The 19,573-nt window shown below is 27.2% G+C and overlaps 1 protein-coding gene across 1 annotated transcript in view; it reads left to right on the top strand.

Moving 5' to 3' along the window:
• The window catches only part of LOC105849888 (voltage-dependent L-type calcium channel subunit alpha-1D), a 123,185-nt gene that overhangs the window by 78,400 nt on the left and 25,212 nt on the right, over nucleotides 1-19,573 (top strand). Inside the window, exons 25-29 of the mRNA XM_065791763.1 lie at nucleotides 796-848; nucleotides 8,774-8,831; nucleotides 9,415-9,515; nucleotides 9,716-9,914; nucleotides 13,995-14,159. Of these exons, the coding sequence (XP_065647835.1) occupies nucleotides 796-848; nucleotides 8,774-8,831; nucleotides 9,415-9,515; nucleotides 9,716-9,914; nucleotides 13,995-14,159 (576 nt within the window). The remainder of the gene's footprint in view (nucleotides 1-795; nucleotides 849-8,773; nucleotides 8,832-9,414; nucleotides 9,516-9,715; nucleotides 9,915-13,994; nucleotides 14,160-19,573) is intronic.

The following is a 19,573-nucleotide window of genomic DNA, read 5'->3' as shown; positions in this document are numbered from 1 at the left end:
ATATGAACCAACTTTGATACATATGAACCAACTTTGATAAAATATGAACCAACTTTGATAAAATATGAACCAACTTTGATACATATGAACCAACTTTGATACATATGAACCAACTTTGATACATATGAACCAACTTTGATACATATGAACCAACTTTGATACATATGAACCAACTTTGATACATATGAACCAACTTTGATACATATGAACTTTGATAAAATATTTTTACTTTAGTTTTGGTGGTTCATTTTTTTTTGAAAATAAAAATTTAAAAAAATATCACAATTTTTATGCTACTTTAGTTTTAATTTTTTTTTTGGTTCAAAACAATCGTATTCTCTAAAGAAAGTAATAGTATTCAAGTGCCTCTAGAGGACAAAATGGAGCTAAAAAGATTTTTAAATATTTTTTTTTCACAATTAATTATTAGCATTGCTAATAGTTGAATATGAAATTTAAAAAAATGATAAAACTCTAACAAAATTTGTCATATTTTTTACCCATTGGTACCCATTTTACCCATATCATTTTTTACCCATTACCTTAAGAGTATTATTATTTTAATTTTTTTAAACAAAACGGTAACTTTGTATTGCTATTACATATACAAATTTTGATTTTTTTCTTCACCTAATATTTCAATTTCACCATATTGTTTATATCAATACAAATTTATTTGTAGAAATGTTGTTTTTTTCTAATTTTTAGTTTACTTATTGTTATATGAGTTAAGTTATTTCTCAATTATTTTATTAGATTAGCAAAATTTAAGTTACATTTAAAAATTTTATTCAGGGAAAATCTTTCTATTGTAATGATGAAAGTAAAAGAACTGAGGATGAGTGCAAGTATAAAATACTTTAAAATTTTCAATTCTAATAAAATTTATATTAAATTATGAACTTTATTGATGCTATAATATTTTGAAAAATCAGTATTGTTCAACTGAAGTTTAAATATTGAAGTTTTTACTTTAAACTATAAACTTTAATGTCTAAACTTCTTTCTATTACTGAAGTATGTATAGAGTTAGTTAACATAAAATGTTTTTTGTTTGTTTGTTGTTGTTTTTTTTTGCACTAAATTCATGAGCATGTTTTAATAATATTTTTTGAATTAATCTATTTTGCATTGTTTTTTGTTACTTTGCATTTTTTATTATACTTTACCTTTTTATATTTTAATAAAATCAATTTAATTTTTTTTTAAATATAAGTCAATAACAAAAAAAAAAATTTATTTTAATTAAAAAAAAAATTTGAAAGGCATTTTTGTTATTATATATAAAAAAGGCATGTTTGTCTTTTACCACAGTCCACTATAACAGTCCGATATCAATATACAATATGATTTTTGATGTGTGTTTTTACACTGTACAATATGGTATTAATAATAAATTTTCTTACTTTTATGAAAGATAAAGTATTTTTGATTGTGACAAATGAATCAATGTTTTTTAAAAGGGCTGATTTGACATTTTTTTTGAAATTCACTTTTTGTGGTGTGTTCTTCTATGATAGCTTCATCAGTTTATGTTAAAATTTTGTTTAAATTTTATCTTCTTACACAAATAAAGCACCTGAAAACTTTTGATTTTTATTAAAAAGGCGAATTTAGTTCAAATACGCCCTTTTTAAAAAATCACTTTCCATCTAATTGGTGATTTAGGTGCAATACACGGAAAATGTAACTAGTTTCTCATATATTATTGTTGTTATTAGTATTATAATGAATCTCGTTATTTCGAGTCCTAGAATCAGGAAAGAAATTTTCCTTGTGAGTACAAACATAACAAAATAAAACAAGCATGTTTAATGTAACAGTCATACATAAATCATAAGGGAAATAATATTCCACCAAAGTACCCTAAGTTTACTTGCAGATAAGTTTTAAACATTCCATGTATGTATGTATATATATATATATATATATATATATATATAATAATAATAATAATAATAATAATAATAATAATAATAATAATAATAATAATAATAATAATAATTAGAGATTAAAGTACCATTATTTACAACAATCACAATAATGATGAAGTAATTCAGAAGCACTAAAACAAGTTGGCTATGAGTTTGAAAAAGCGTTTATAAAAAGTTCATATTTTAGTCTTTTTTTAAATGTTTCTAAAGAGGTTGAGTTTCGTGTGTTCATAGATAAACCATTCCAAATTCGAGGTGCAGTCATACAAAAAGAATTTGAGCCCAGAGAAGTTCTTTGTTGATGACGTGTAAGTTGACAACTGTCTAATGATCTAGTTTTTTGTTTTGAAGTTCGGACTTCTAGGAGTTCAAATAAATATGCAGGAGATTTATATAATAAAATTTTATATGTGATAACTGATATCTTATAGATTATTCTTTGATTTATTGGTAAGCTATTTTGAATTCGTTGGAGTTTTTTAATATTTTTTTGATAAGTACCAGATAAAAGACTGTTACAATAGTCAAGCTGAGTGTTAACAATGCCACATGCAATTGTATTTGCAGCTTCTTTAGTCAGACATGGACGAATGTGGCGAAGTGCACGAATATGGTAATTGCAGGATTTAATAGTGTTCTTTATGTGCTTGTCCATAGAGAGCGATGAATCTAAGGTGACGCCAAGGATTTTTACTGAATTTATCGTTGTTAGTGTTGTTCCAGAAATGACAATTTTTGAACCATTTTTATGCTTGGTAATTTGTTTTCTAGATCCAAATAAAACAGCTTCTGTTTTATTTGGGTTGAGCAGAAGTCCATTTTCTAGAAACCACTTTGTTACTGCATCAGCACACACATTGATTTCATTAATGCTATCTATGCCTGGGTTGATGACAGTATAAAGTTGGGTATCATCAGCATATTGATGATGATTGGTACCGAGTTTAGCTATAATACGATATATAGGTGAAACAAACATGGAAAATAGAAATGGGCCTAGTACACTACCCTGTGGTACTCCTGTTGAACTTGCTATTAGTCTAGATTTTGTTAATCCAATAGAAACAAAAGATTTTCGAGAGTGCAAGTATGATGTCAGCCATTTTAGTGCAATATCTGTGACACCAAATTCATCTTTAATACGGGAAATCAGCAGGCTGTGATCAATTGTATCAAATGCTGAAGATATGTCAAGAGATAGGAGAATAGTGTTCAAAGCATCATCAATGTTTAGCAGGATGTCATAGCATATCTTTAATAGTGCTGTTTTGGTTAAGTAATTCGATCTAAAACCAGATTGTAAAGGATTAGAGTTAATAGATGAAGTTACATGTGGAAGAAGACGAGATAATGCAAGCTTTTCAAGAGTTTTGGAAATTGTATTGAGATTTGATATTGGGCGTAGATTTGATAAGTCAAATTCTGCTAGTCCTGATTTTTTGGGAATCGGTGTTATTTGAGCAACTTTATATGAGGCTGGGAAAATTCCAGATTTGAATGAGAGGTTAGCAAGGTGAGCTATAATTGGACTGAAAAGTTCTGAACAAGATTTAAGGATGTATGTTGGAATAATATCAAGTGGCGATGTCTTAGGTTTGAGAGCTTTGATTATTTTTAACACATCTGTAGGTGTGACTGTACCAAATGTTGTTAAAATATTTACCGGGGGATGTAACTCTGAGATGAATTTGGATTTTGGATTTTTTGCAAGCCTTTCCTGGATAGTATTTTTTATACTTTAAAGTTTGTTTATGAAATATTGACTTATTATATTGCATTTTGCTTCTGGTATTGTGTTTTTAGATTTAGAACTATTTGAGTGTAGTAATTTCTTGGCAATATTCCATGTTTCTTTCTGATTACCATATGCTGAATTTAGTTTCCAGTTTTTTTATAACGACGCTCCAGTTTACGACGTCTGATTTTTTTATTCTTGGCATCTGAAGATAACCAATTATCATCATGTTTACCAGGTCGCATTGAATATTTCCGAATGGGTGCTAAATGATCGAGAACAGTTGTTATATTTGCTCTTATTTGTTCAGCATAATCATCCACATTGTTTTCAGGTGATAAGCAACATGGCATTACTTGCAATTCTTTTATAAAGCATGACAAGTTTAGTTTTCTAAAGTTTCGTTTTGAAAACCAAACAGTTTTACTACTTGAAGGTTGATGATAAAGTGCAACCCGAATCATATAGTGATCTGAAATACCCTCATCAGTTACTTGAATATTGTTGAGTGAAATGTCATCATGTCGATTTATTACTAGATCAAGCAAGTTGGCTATACCGGTAGTAGGTGATATGCGGTTTTGGAGATTGAACTCTTTGTATCATGTTGTAGGTGTCTAGAATCTCAGCAAGTCTTGGATTGCAGGTTGTTGGAGTAGTACCTGGGCAGTTAAAGTCACCACACAGAAGTATTTCTCCAGATAATGTTTGAAGTTCTTCTAGGAGATCAGATAATTCGAAAAAGAAAATATTTGTTGGAATGATTGGATTTGATCGGTAAATAGCAATAATATTGTAGATATTATTTGCCAGATTTAGTTTGGCAAATGTACGTTCATAAGAAAGGCAGGTAGACAATAACGAGAGTGGTTTGATATTTAAGTTGTCCCGGTATATTATTGCAATGCCTCCTCCACGATGATCTGATCGACAGTATTGAATTGTTTTAAAGCCTGTTGGGGCCATATCTTCTTGAATTGCAGGAGGGTCGTCTGACTTTATCCAAGTTTCAGTGAGTATAAAAATATCTAGAGAATGATTATGCACTATATCATGAATGATAGCAGATTTTTTTATAGCAGATTGAACATTTTGTATACCCAAGTTTAATGTAGAAGATCTTTTAATTTTTATATGTAAATTATGCTGATTTGATTTCAATCCATTTGAGTTCACCTGATCGTATACCCCAATAATATTTTTTTCCATTATGCACATTGTATCGTTGCCTCCCATTTGTTCCCTCGACTTCATGAGCAAGTGCTGCGTTTCTAGAATTTCTAACTTTTCTGAGTTCACTGTCGAACAATCTCTCGTTTGCAGTTTTGTCTTTGTTAATAAAGATATTTTTGAAGTTGATATTATCATTTAACTTTTTGGAATTTTTAATCAAATAATTTTGAGTTTCTTTGTTCTCCAATTCAACTAAGATGAGGTTAGGCGGTCCTTCTTCTAAATAAAAATACTTTTAGTATTTTTATTTAGAATACTTTTAGTATTTTTATTTAGTCGAATTATTCTTTTTGTATTTGTTATTGAAAAATCTGGTTTTATTGCTTTTAGTAATGTTTCGATGGTTTTTTTATCATTTTCTTCATTAAATTGTTTGTCTAAAGTAGTATGATCAGCTACCCCACTTATAATGATGTTGTTTTCAATTCTTTTTTTATTATTAAACTCGTTTGTAATTTTTGCCATCATTACCACTTCAGTTTCTTTTGGTTTTGATTGATTTTGCTGAATTGATGTTGCTTGTGCATATGTGAATATTGTTGTTGGTTTATTTGATGTTGCTATTGAGACATTTAACTTTTCATCTTCAAGAATTTTAAGTCGCTTTAAAAGGTCAGAAACAATATATGATATTTTACCACACCATTTATGCATATTTTTGGTAACTTCAGCAGATGCACTAGGAATTGTTGGCCAATTTTGCTCCTCTAAGCATTCATAGTTGAACTCCATGTTTTTTTTGTTTTTTTTATTTATATATTTTTTATAAATATATGAGAGGGCTACCACGCTGAATAACAGTGGATTACCTCTTGATGTCTTTCGTAGGAGGGTTACCACCCTGAATAACAGTGGATTACCTCCTTAGTATATATATTAACTTATTACGCAGGGACTAAAAAGTTTCAGTTTGTGTTTTTTTCTGTAGTCTTATATGATGCGGTAGTGGTGTAGTGGTAGAGCGCTCGCTTCATAAGCAAGAGGTTCCAAGTTCGATCCCCACCACGTCCCTGGTAGTACCGCGCTCAACTTGTTTCTCCGCGCAGCGGCCTTGTTCGTCAAGGTTCGTGTTTCGGAGTTATAGAGTTGAGAGAGGGTTATAACCACAATTAAGTAGCCTCCTCATCTGTAGTGACCTTCTGGGCCTTAGGGAGGTGAAATAACAAAAAAAAAATATATATATATACACTTTTATTAACCTTATTAACACAAATAGAACTGTTAGTTTTTTGTGTTTTTTTCTATATATATAATCTATATTTTTGTGTTTATATATATATAATCTATATATATAATCTATATATAATCTATATATATATAATATATAATCTATATATATAATATATAATTTATATATATAATCTATATTTTTGTGTTTTTTTATATATATATAACCCCTGGTGACAAAAATTTGGCACAAAATAAACACAGACAGTAATAGTACAACTAAAAGTTTAATGATCAGAAAATATTGTACAGAATATTAAACAATATGTTAGTTTTTTATTTTCGGGACTGCAATAATGATTTCTCGCCATTACGACCTACGGCATCAATTTTTTTGTATACATGTTCACACATGCCTTGTACAAGATTTTTATCAATTTTTTTTAAACAAGAATGGATTTTTTTTTGCAGCTGATCTTCACTTTCAGCTTCCCAATTGTTTTCATACACGTAGCCTTTAAGGATTGACCAGAAATCTTCAATTGGTCGTAATTCTGGGACACATGCTGGATTATCGAATTTTGTTACATAATGGATATTTTTCTCATCGAGGTGAATAATGCATAATGTAAAGAGGCCAGAATACATAATTACCATCACTGTGATGTTTGTTGATAAAAGGAATCAATCGTTTGATGATGCAATCATTTTTGTACACTGTTTGGTTAATTGCCAGTCTCGCAGGAACAATAAATGGTTTCGAGATTCCACGAGGGAATATGGTAATCCACACAAGAATTTTTTTTTCAAATTTGCTTTTGCGCTTATATTTTACATTTTTTGGTGCATTTTTTGCGTCATCTGAGTAAAATCCAACATTCGAATTTTTATTTGTAAAATAAAAATTCAAATGTTGGATAAATGTAAAATAAGACTCATCGTCAATGACAAAGTTGCGGTTTCTGAATTTGCGACAAATTCTTCCACACTTCATTTGCAACTGCTTTAACTGTTTCTCAGTCCGATCAGGGATTTGTTTTTTCTTAAAATAACAAATGTTTGTTTTGTTTTTTATTGTTTTTACAATGTAGGAATGATCACAATTGAATTTATTTGCAATTTTTCTTGTTGAAGTTCCAGACTGGTTGTTCAAAAGACCCTTCAGGCGATTGATGTTCCCAGCAGTCATAATTTTTGGTTTTCTGCCTGATCCAGGCTTACGAGACTTTGGCTCATTGTTCTTCCACTTTGCCATATAACATTTAATGGTTCTTTTGGGGTGATTAGAGGCAACAAAATACTCTATGGTGCTCTTCGTTTTAGCGTTAGGATGCAAATTACAATAGTTGTACACTTGTTCAATTAATGTAGTCGACTTCATTTTTGGATAACTTTTTTATTAATTAATCTAAGTAAACAAAACTTTCAGTAAAAGATAAGTAACACTTTATAAACAAAATAACTAAAAAATTAAGACTGGATAACTAAAAATTCAATAAGTTTTAGCTTATCAAAGATTGTGCCAAATTTTTGTCACCAGTGGTTATATATATATATTTATATATATATATATTTATATGTATATATATATTTATATGTATATATACATATATATATATATATATATATATATATATATATATATATATATATATATATATATATATATATATATATATATATATATATATATATATAAATTTGTAAAAAACACTTATCTAACTTTTATCTTCTACTTTAAGTTTCACCATTGCTGGATCATCAGGAGAGTTCTATATATACATATATGTATATATAGTATGTATATATATATGTATATATACATTCTATATATTTATATATATACATATATGTATATATAGTATGTATATAATATATGTATATATGTATATATTATACACATATATATATATATAGGAGAGTTGTATATATACATATATATATATATATATATATATATATATATATATATATATATATATATATATATAAAATACAAGTCTAACTCTAAGTCTATATATATTATACAAAATACCTAGTCTAACTCTAAGTCTAAACCAGCTGTAATACTTAAATATGGGTATACCTGTTTTATACAGGTATGATGTGTAAAATGACTTTGAAGTAAATAGTTTACAGGTTTTACATATTAAACCTTTCTTGTATAATAGTTTAGTATGCCATTGTCTAAGTTTTATTAATGATTTCTTTTAGTATCATGATTTTTTTAATTAAATCTTGTTATATTAAGCCTAGGCCTATATAGTTCTTGAAAGTATATCATAGATGGAAGCACTAAAAAGTCAAAGACTTTTAACGTGATTTCCCTACAACTTTTGTGGCAATGTTGCTCTGTGTTTAAGATTATAAATAATGTTGTGTATTTTAATAAAAATGTTTTCTAGCTTGTATTAATTGTACATTGTGCAGCAAATCAGCCCTTTTAATAAATCAGCCCTTTTAAAAAACATTGATTCAAAAATTGTTAATACTTGTTTTTATGCTTCTTTTTTTTTCTCAATTGTTTTAAAATTTTAAAATTGAATTAAATTATAAAACAATAAAATTAGTTAAACCTATAAAGAATAACTTAAAGTTGGTTATAAATAATAAATTTACAAAGTTGCTTATAAATAATAACTTTTAAATGTTAACATTTCTGCTTTTAATTTTTCTAACTTATTTTTCATTTATTTTTTATTAGGGGAAGTTTTTATAATTATGATACTGCATATGAAAGTATAGTGGATATATTACCTAAAGTAAGTGCAACCATTTTCCTTATTTTGAAAATGTTTATTGTTTGAAAAAAGTCTTTTACTTTATTTACAGGGTTTTGCAAAGTTATAAGTGCACATTTGCAAAATTATAAGTTCATGTTTGCAAAGTTATAAGTGCATGTTTGCAAAGTTATAAGTCCATTTATAAAATTAATTTTAAAATGAAAATAAAAGTATGGAAAATAATTACAGAAGGAACTAAAAATACAATTATTTCAATGAGAAATTGTGAAAAATATTCAATCAAGGAAATATCCGACGCTTGTAATTTAACTCGCAACGCAATTAGTCTTGTTATAAAAAATATTGATAATAATATATACTTCACGCCATCTACAGTAAAAAGAAAAGAAACGTATAAATCAAAAACTCTATAAATACAAACATTGAACAGACAATATTTAATTCCGCTTTTAGATTTGAATAAAATATTTTTGAAAATTTTTTGTTTCAAAAATGCTCTTTTAAGTACTTATATTAAAATATACATTCAAGTTCTCATAGTATCTGATGTATTATTATAGTATACATTGAAGAATGTTTTTGTTACATTTTTTTATTTAAGACTGAAGATAGAGTTTGGCGGAGAAGTGGTTTTCATTTTGACAATGTTATTGAGGCAATTGTTACTCTTTATGTATGCTCAACAGAAGATAATTGGCCTACGTAAATATATTTTTTTGCTTATGATGTTATGAATAGGGGAGATCTTTTTTATTTTTTAACTGATTTTATGTGTTTTTTATTTTGTTTAATTTTTATTTAAAGGATTACACAGTTTTAAAGTTAGAAGTACTAGTTGAATATTTTTCTTATTTTTTAACTTTATTTAATTCTTAAATATTTTAATTATACTTTTGCTATAGAACTATGTATCAATTTATGAGTGTGACCAAGGAAAAAGAAGGTCCTTTAGAAATGGGCAGTTCATATATGGCGCTGTATTTTATTGTTTTCATGGTCATATTTACTTTTTTGATAATTAACATATATATTGCATTAATTATTCTGACATTTCAAAAACAAGGTGAAAAAGAAATTCAAGGTGGTCTTGACAAAAACCAGGTAATATTTATTAAATCTCCTAACAATTGTTAAGCCTTTTATTAATTAATAAACTTGTTCAAATTGTTAAAACTGGTTATAATTTTTAAGCCTGTTCAAAATTGTTAAACCTATTAATAGTTATTAAACCTGTTTACAATAGTTAAACCTTTTAGTATTTGTAAAATCTGTTAATAATTTAATTTTAGAATTTTTAAACCTGTTAATAATTGTTTTCAAAAATTTTTCATAGTGCAATATGTGTATTTTTAAAATTAAAACAAATTTTTCTAATTTTATTTAAAATCTTAAAGTTTCTTCTACAAATAGTAATCTTCAGTTGAAATATTTTAGTAACAAATATCTTTTAAAAAAAAAGTTTGAAATATAAAAATGTGAAAAGTTAGAGTTTAAAAATAACAAAAACTTTGGTAGAAAATTGGCAAAATAAACAATAAAAGGATAAATTCTAATTAGTGTTGTTACAACTGTTAAATAATTCGTCTGTCAACTAAGTTGACTAATATATTTCTAAAGTTAACTAAAATCAAATAATACATTTTTAAAATTGACTAAAAGTCGATTTAGTCGAAATATGGTAATAATTTATTTTTTTGAAATAAATTGTCATAAAAATAATAAATATTTTCGCTTTCTATTTTTTAACATCATATCATTTAAATGTTAATGGAGCAAGACAATATGAGAACAACCACTCTGACAATTGGACAATTTATTCCCAGACCCTAATGGTTTAGGGACTGCCTTATATACCTGCAATATATTTAAGTCTTAACAATCATATTTACAATATAATTGTATAGATGACAATTTGATCCTGGAGTTTTACAACTTAATTTTGCCCCAGGGCCCCTAGTCAGCTTGAAGCGCCCTGTATGAAAGTATTTATGAAAATTAAAAGCATTAAAAAAAATAAAAAAAAATTAATGAAATAACCAATAGTTTAATTGTTTTCCTTTTTTTTTTTATGTAGTTATTAAGATGCTCCCAAAAATCTTACAATCTTATTACAGAGCACAGGGAAGAACCTAAATAATGCTAATATGGTAGGAATAAAACTTTATAAGAGTAAAAAGAAAAAATATATAATATTTATAATAAGAAATGTCTTCCTAAAACTTCCTAAAATAGTCATTCACTATGTGCGCTGCCACCGGCAAATAATAAAATTATTAAAGCAAAATCTGTTGGGATAATATTCTGTGTTTGATGTCCAATTTAGGTGAATTGTTTCATGTAAAAACTTATATCATTTGCAATTTGAATTATTCTTTATGACATCTTCATATAAGTGCATTTTTTCCTAGAGATTAGTTTAATCATTTTCATTTAAATTTCTTTGCTAATTTTTGAAAAAATTCAGTTTAAAAACTAAAGTTTTTTAATAATATGCAAAAGAATATTAAATGTTATGTTTTTACAATGCTTAGTTAAAGCACATTTTTACTTTAAATTTGTGTAACGTAAGTTAAAATTTCATGCATTTTGCTAAAGTTCTGACTCTTTTTGGTTAACAAAATGAATTATGTCATTAAGTAATTCGCAGTGGTTTGACGAGGTTCCAACTGAAACTTTTTATATTAGGAGAATTTAGAAAGAAAATCTTTTATTATTTTATTGCTTAATGTTAATTAAAATTGCTTATATTCTTATTTTTTATTTGTTTATGTATTCTTATTTTGGTTGACATATAAATATACATAAATAAATAAAAATAAGAATGATATAAATATTTTTATTTAGATATTAATAAAAAACCAGTTTAATTTCCTTCGCTACCTCTGATAAATTTTTATATTTTTTTTAAAATGGTATAGAATTCTCAATACCTTAAAGTACCTTAAAGTACTACTGAAAGTTTCTACTACAAACCTTTTTACTGATTCGCAAAAATCTGACCTGAAAGTTGAAGCAATTTTTTTACCTTGTTTTCCAAGTAACGTAAGTTATGTGGCATTTTCAGTAATAATTTTGTCCTCTTTTGGCCAGACTCAAAACTTTTTAGCTTATTTTATTCTTTAGACTAACAGCTTTCATACAAAATAACTAAAAGTTTAATTTACAGTTTAAATATTTGATAAAGTTGTTGCGCATATTTTTGGTATTCAAAAAAGAATAATATTGTTATCTGTAAAAAATTTATTAATATAAGTAGATATATTAAATTTATAATCCTATATATTTATAGATGTAATAAATATTATAATTAAATATATCTTTATAGTGCAAAACAACTAGTTGTTTCTTTAATTTGTTCTTATATTAACTATTATATACGTTTATTTAAGAATTCCTTTGTGCAGAAACAATGTCTATAGGAATTGTAGTGAACTGCAATCGTTAATACTTGTCTAAAAAGAATTTATAAATTAATCAAATAATATCTTAGTGTTGCAATTGTTGTAATACCTACGAGGAACTAACTAATAAAAAAATTTAACAAACTTGTTGTTTACAAATCGCACAACAAAATAATTTCTATTTTTCATTTCTTTCATTTACAAAATTCAAACACAAAAAGTACACTTGAGAATTAAAATAAAACATTTAACACAACACATTGCATAGGAGATAAAATAAGTCTCTGTATTTTTGTTCTAAATGTGTAAGATTTGCATATGATTACTATCTGTATTAAGTTTGAATTTTTAAAATGTTAAGAACCTTAAAAAAATTGTGAAATGGTTTTGTTATTAAAAAAATTTACTCCAATACTGGTTTTCAATATTGGTATTAAAAACTGTGGAAACTCTATACAGGAGTTATTAATAAATCATTAGGTCTGCAGTTTGTTGTTCTTTATTAAATAAGGTGAAATTGAATGTGCATGTCTATAAAATGCATGAACAAGCAGATAGACATTGACAAGCTGTAATAGCATTTATTGCAGATTATGTCTCAGTTATAAAGCTTCTTGCTAAATCATTAGATATCCTGCAAAGGGAAATAAAAGTCTACATGCTGCTGCCAACAATAACTTTGAGTAAGAAAATGCGGTTTCTTCTTTGTAACAACTTAATCTATTGCTGCAAGCTAATGCTGGTAAGCATGGTTAGTGCCAGAGATAGCAAATTCAATCATTATAAATGCAGAATCAGTAGCAGTAGTTTTCAGTAGTAGCAGCTGGCTAAAAATAGTGACAGTGCAAGTACAAATTCAGCATATGAAGCAGCCATCTCTGAAATTGAAGCTGAGTTCTTTCAACTTAGGTTTTCACTTAACTCCTGCACTGCTGCTGATAACATTATTTCAACATATATTATTAGCACCAATTCATCACTTGATGACCTTCACAGCTCTCCACTTTTGAGGAATATTTTTTCGAAATTAACCATCAAGCTTATTTATAAATCCTCATAATCTAGTGTAAACCTTCCAGTCTATTGCAATGAACATATGATTGATTAATGAATTAAATATATGCTAAGATTTATTCTAAGATAATATTAAAACTTGTTTCTTATATGTTAATGTTAAATGTATGCACTTTTGCAAACTGAAAAAGTACTTTTTACTTTGTAACTAAAAAGTACTTTAAACAGACTGTACTTTTTTTACTTTTACTTCAGTATTTTGATCTAGCAGGGCTTTTATGTTTACTTTGTTACTTTAACAGCCAGTACTTTTATTTTTTACTTAAGTATTTTGGTATGGATGCATGTGTGTATGTGTATATATATATATATATATATATATATATATATATATATATATATATATATATATATATATATATATATATATATGTATATATATATATATATATATGTATATATATATATGTATATATATGTATATATATATGTATGTATATATATGTATATAATGTATATATATATATGTATATATATATGTATATATATATATATATGTATATGTATATATATATATATGTATGTATATATATATATATATATATATGTATATATATGTATGTATATATATGTATATATATATATATATATATATATATATATATATATATATATGTATATATATATATATATATATATATATATATATATATATATATATATATATATATATATATGTATATATATAAGCAATTTTTTTTAACAGCATGACTGTCTGGAATATGTTCTTAACTGCAAACCTTGTAAGCGATTTATTCCTGAAAATGAATCATCTTTATCATTTCGTGTATGGGTAGTTGTGGAATCACGTTATTTTGATTACTTTACTACATTACTCATTGTGTTGAATACTTTACAACTCATGATGAAGGTTGGTTTTAATTTTTAGACTTTTTTAAATAGCTTTTTTATTACTAATAAAAAAAAGAATGAAAATAACTAAGTTTAAAAAAATTCTTTGTTCTTAATTGCATTTTTTTTATGTCTCAGGGGAGACCTGGGAGACTTCTGACAGTTTTTACTCCAATTGGGTTTATTTAATAATTTTTGCATATTTTTAAAGTAACTTTTTTTTTTTTCAAACTGATTAAAGTGTCTCTTAAAATTTCAACTTTTTTGATTTTTTTTGATTTCAATGTTTTAAAATCTTTTATAAAAATGCTAGTCAAGACTCTGAAGTCACTTTGCAGGTGTAGTGCCTTCGTGCTAGTCAAGTCTCTGAATTCCATCTGCTGCACAGTGAATTTGGATCCTTTTATATATATTGTTATGAACATAAAATAAATAGATAATTATGATTTATTTCAATAATTATGGTTTATTTTGCATTTTAAAATTTAAAATTGTTGCAGTTGGTACTCATCCAAATAGCACTTGAAATAAATCATGCAATGCAATGGCCAGTTTCAACAGAGGACAAGAGATCTGGCCAACCAACAAAAGATCATAACCACCTTCATTAAAGACCTTTATTTACCATTTCCTCTCACATTGCTTTAGTCAAAGTAAATATATATTAAAAATTGGCTTAATTGAATATTTTGGCTCCTATAATATGGAAGCTTTAGTTTCATTGTCTATTTATTATTTTTTTAACTTAAGGCTTTATAACTTTATTCAGTTTTTTTACTAAACCCATCTTTATTTTATTTGATATGATGACAAAATTTAATTATAATAAAAAAATAATAATACTGTTAGTAATATCTGGGTCATACTTTGAAAATGCGGAAAATATTTAGCAAAAAATATCTGTAATATATTTTAGATTCTTCTAAGTTTTGTATTGAGCTTGTTTATTTGAAACTTTCTTTAACTTTTGTGTTGGTATTGACTGAAAAGGTTAAAAAACAAATATATATTAAAAGTTATATATTTAAACTTGTGTTTATGGAAAACTTTTTAAAGAATCCATAAAAAAAAGTCCTAAATTATATCTTTTATAAAAAATTTTATTTAAAATATTGAAATGCCATAAAGTTAAATATGTAAGATATTCAAATTTCAGAAAGAAAAAAATACAACTAAAACACATGTGTCAGCATTTGTCCATCTCAGTAAATTAATGTTGAAGACATCACATTTTCTGATATGAAGGTTCTTTTCAAAATCAGTTAAAACAGCCAGCATCTACAGGTGGGAGAACCAGCTTATTGTAAATGGAGGGCACACCATATTGTAGTAACTTAAAATGTTTATAAAATTTATATGGATAGGAACAATGTTTATAAAATTTAGGATAGAAACGATGTTTATAAAATTTATATGAATAGGAACGATGTTTATAAAATTTATATGGATAGGAACGATGTTTATAAAATTTATATGGATAGAAACGATGTTTATAAAATTTATATGGATAGGAACAATGTTTATAAAATTTAGGAATGATGATTAAATATGTATTAAAGTAATAACATTGACAAAAATTATTTTTGATCTACGATCTGAATGATTTAATTGGAATCAAGGATTTATATCAAAGAAACAAAAAAACGTTTTTTCACTCTAAAATTTGTTTTTTTCTGGGAAACTGTCACCTAACTGTTTTAAAGTAAAGAGCATATGTCTGCTAACATATCCATTATAGACAACATTTTTATGTTAATAAGAATGTTGTCTATGATCGTGTCTGAAGTCTCCCCTATAGAGTTTAGATGTTATCATATGATAAATAGCATCTAAGTTGTGTATACATACAGTAGCATCCAAAAGTAATTGGACAAACACCTTTTTTGTTATATTTTCTCATTAAGTTAACATTTTTAAATGAAACTTTGCATAAGCGTGTCAAATTATACTACAATTATGGAAAACAAAAAAATTCCCTTTTGAAAGTAATTACTCAAAATTTTGCTAAAAGAATGGAAATAATTGGCTCAAAAGTAATTGGTCAAACTAAATTCTAACAGCGTTGATATAACTTAGACTATTTTAACGTCTTTTTCTGAAGGCAGATTTTTATTAAAACATTCAATGATCAATAGTTTACGATGGGATATAATAAATATTCAAGCGAGGCAGTGAAAAAGTTGATTGTACAAGCATCTAATAGCGGTAAGACTGTGCAACAAATTTCAATAGTTAAGAACATTCTGCAATCAACAGTTGGTTATAAATTAAAAGTTTTTCAACAACAGAGTCACTTCCAAGTTTCATCAAAGTCAGGACGCCTTTACACAGTCACATTAAATTTCTTACTCTTATGCAACAATAAAGCATCACATAAGACAAAACAACCTTTTTAGTTGTCGCCCCGTTAAAAAACCTTTTGTTTCTGCAAAAAATTGTAGAGCACAGTTAAAGTTCGCTAAAGAACGTCTAAATTGGACTGCAAATCAATGGTCGAAATTACTATGGAGTGATGAGTCAAAGTTTAATATGTTTGATTCTGATGGTGTTAAATATGTTTGACGTCTAATTGGTCTTGGAAATGACGTTTAGTACCAAGTTCCTACAGTAAAGCATGGTGGTGGTTCAGTAATGGTTTGGTCATGTTTTAGCCGTGATGGAGTTGGTCCAATCTAACGAGTTCAAAGCATTATGGACCAAAACATGTATGAAGGAATAATCAAAGATATAATGCTGCCACATGCAAAAGACAAAATATTGGTTAGACTTTCAAACACAATAACGATCCAAAACACACCTCCAAGCTAGTCATGGAATTTTTGACTCAAAAGAAAGTTTGTATCTTAGAATGGCCGTCACAATCTCTGGATCTGAACCCAATCGAACATCATTGAGAACATATTGAGAGGAAAATTAGTGTTTGGAAGCCATTTAATCAGCATGACTTGTTTGAGTTGATTAAGCGCACTTGGGAGAAAATACCAATTGATGTTTTAATTTATTTGGTTAATTCAATGCCGCGTAAATGCAATGCTGTCGTTGCAGCATAAGGTTTTCCATCGAAGTACTAGGATTATGCACAGATTATATACATTATGTAACAGAATATAACACTATGTAACATTATATATATTATTTAACAGAAATCTTTATAAAAAATGCTGAAAATTTATCCTTTGTTGAGAAAATTTTTTTTTTAAACGACATATTTAGTTTGTCCAATTATTTTTGAGCCAATCATTTCCATTTTTTTATTAAAATTTTGAGAAATTACTCCCAAATTTGGATTTTTGTTTTCTTTTTCATAAATGTAATATAATTTGACATGCTTATGCAAAATTTCATTTAAAAATGTTAACTTGAAAAAATATGACCAAAAAGGTGTTTGTCCAATTACTTTGGACGCTACTGTACATGTATATTACAATTTTATTATTATTATTATTACACACTGCAAGGAGAGAAACTCCTGGAACAGAACATGAGTACATGTTCTGCCATAAGCAGATCAGGGGCTTAGTGCCAGTCATTGTTAATTGTTATACCTTGGTTTGATTTTTCTTTCCATCAAAACTGTTTTTAAGACTTTCAACACTCTTTTGGAACACAGTCAAGGTGTCCAAATTATTCCAGTGATTGTGCTACAAAGTGCTACATCTAAGACTTTCACAAAAACTAACTTTGTTAGTGAAAAAGTTGTGTCGGTGTGCAGTTTTTTACAATTTCGTGATGTAATTATTTATGATGCCCTCGTTGTGGAGCAATAGTTTCTGGTTTGGTATACCAATTAACATGGTCTAATTTATTTTCAACTTTGTACTGTTGAATGCAGTCTGCACGCGCCCTTCTATTTGTTAAAGTAGTAAGATTAAGAATTTCCAATCTTTTTTCAAAATCAAAATTTTTAAGCGAGTGAGAGACTTTTGTGGTCATATGTTGAACATGCTCAATGCATTTAATATCTTTTTTTGAGTAAGCATTACATGCAGGCACAACAAACTCTAAATGAGGTCTAACATAGGTTATGTATAAATTTTTCCAGAGGTTTATATCCCTACTCAGGAAAGCGCTTTTCATCCATCCCAAGATACTGTTGACTTTGGAAGCACATTTTGTTGCATGCGTTTTCCAATTAAGATTAGAAGTGATTATCACACCAAGGTCGCATTCACAGTCTGCTGAGACTAAGGCATGACAAGTTTTTCAAAAGGATATGTTGTAACTAAATTTAGGGTTACCATAGCCAAAATGCATAACTTTACATTTATCAACATCCAGTTTCATGAGGCAAATTTCTGTCCAAGTTACAATTGCATTTATTTCTCTTTGTAATTTTTGGGAATCTCCTTTATTTGATGTACTGGCTATTAATTTACTGTCATCAGCATAAAGCTTACAGGAATAATATTTTAAGACATTTGGAAGATCATTTATGTAGATTATAAATAACAGTGGTCCCAGCATACTTCCTTGTGGTACGCTGCTGGTGATATTGATCCAATTTGAAATGTCCAAGCATAACACGTTGTTGCCTGTTTACTAGAAATTTTAATATCCACTTTAATAATTTTCCATTTATGCCACATGCTTGTAGTTTTTGTGAAAGTCTTAGATGTGGCACTTTGTCGAATGCTCTGGCCAAATCTAAAAAAACTATATCAGCCACTGTTTTTTTGAGAGTATTGTTGTGACTTCATCTAATGTTTCCAATAAATTAGTAACACAACCTTTATTGTGAACAAATCCATGTTGTTGTTTGGCTATAAGTTTATTTAAGTAGAAATGATTCATAACTGTGTCTTTTATGATTTGCTCCAAAACCTTACATGGAATTGAAGTCAAGGAAACTGGGTGATAGTTTGCTGGGTTATTACGATTACCACTCTTATGCAACAGCGTCACATTGGCTAATCTCCACATATCAGGGATAACTCCTTCCTGTATAGAGATTGAAAATATCATAAAGAGTGGCTTCAAAAATTCTAAGTGGCTTGCTTTTAGTGCCCAAGAGTGAACTCCATCGACCCCTGAAGCTTTGTTAATGTCCAAGTTGAATAGACGCTTACTAATTACTTTAATGGACAGAGTGGAAAGTCTTATATTTGCTGATGTACGATTCTCAAAATGTGGCGCCAGTAATTTATTTGATTCCTCTACAAATACAGATTTAAAATAATCATTAAGAATATTGCTAATGTCTGTTCCATAGTTTGATACTGAGCTATCGGTCATATTGCTTATCAATTTGGATGCTGTTTGCTTCAGTTTCACATAAACATATAATCACTTTTTATTTGATTTATCATCTACAATATATTTTTCATTATCTAATACAGATTTTTTTTAATACTCTTTTTACTTCTTTTTGTACTGCTTTATAATTGTTGACAATGAATATAATTTTTGAACGAGTTTGCTGTACTAGTATCCATA

Source organism: Hydra vulgaris, chromosome 02 (genome assembly GCF_038396675.1).
Source record: "Hydra vulgaris chromosome 02, alternate assembly HydraT2T_AEP".
In the NCBI taxonomy this organism is placed as follows: Eukaryota; Metazoa; Cnidaria; class Hydrozoa; order Anthoathecata; family Hydridae; genus Hydra; species Hydra vulgaris.
Note: the sequence above shows the minus strand (reverse complement) of the source record. Positions and strands in the feature narration are given on the sequence as shown.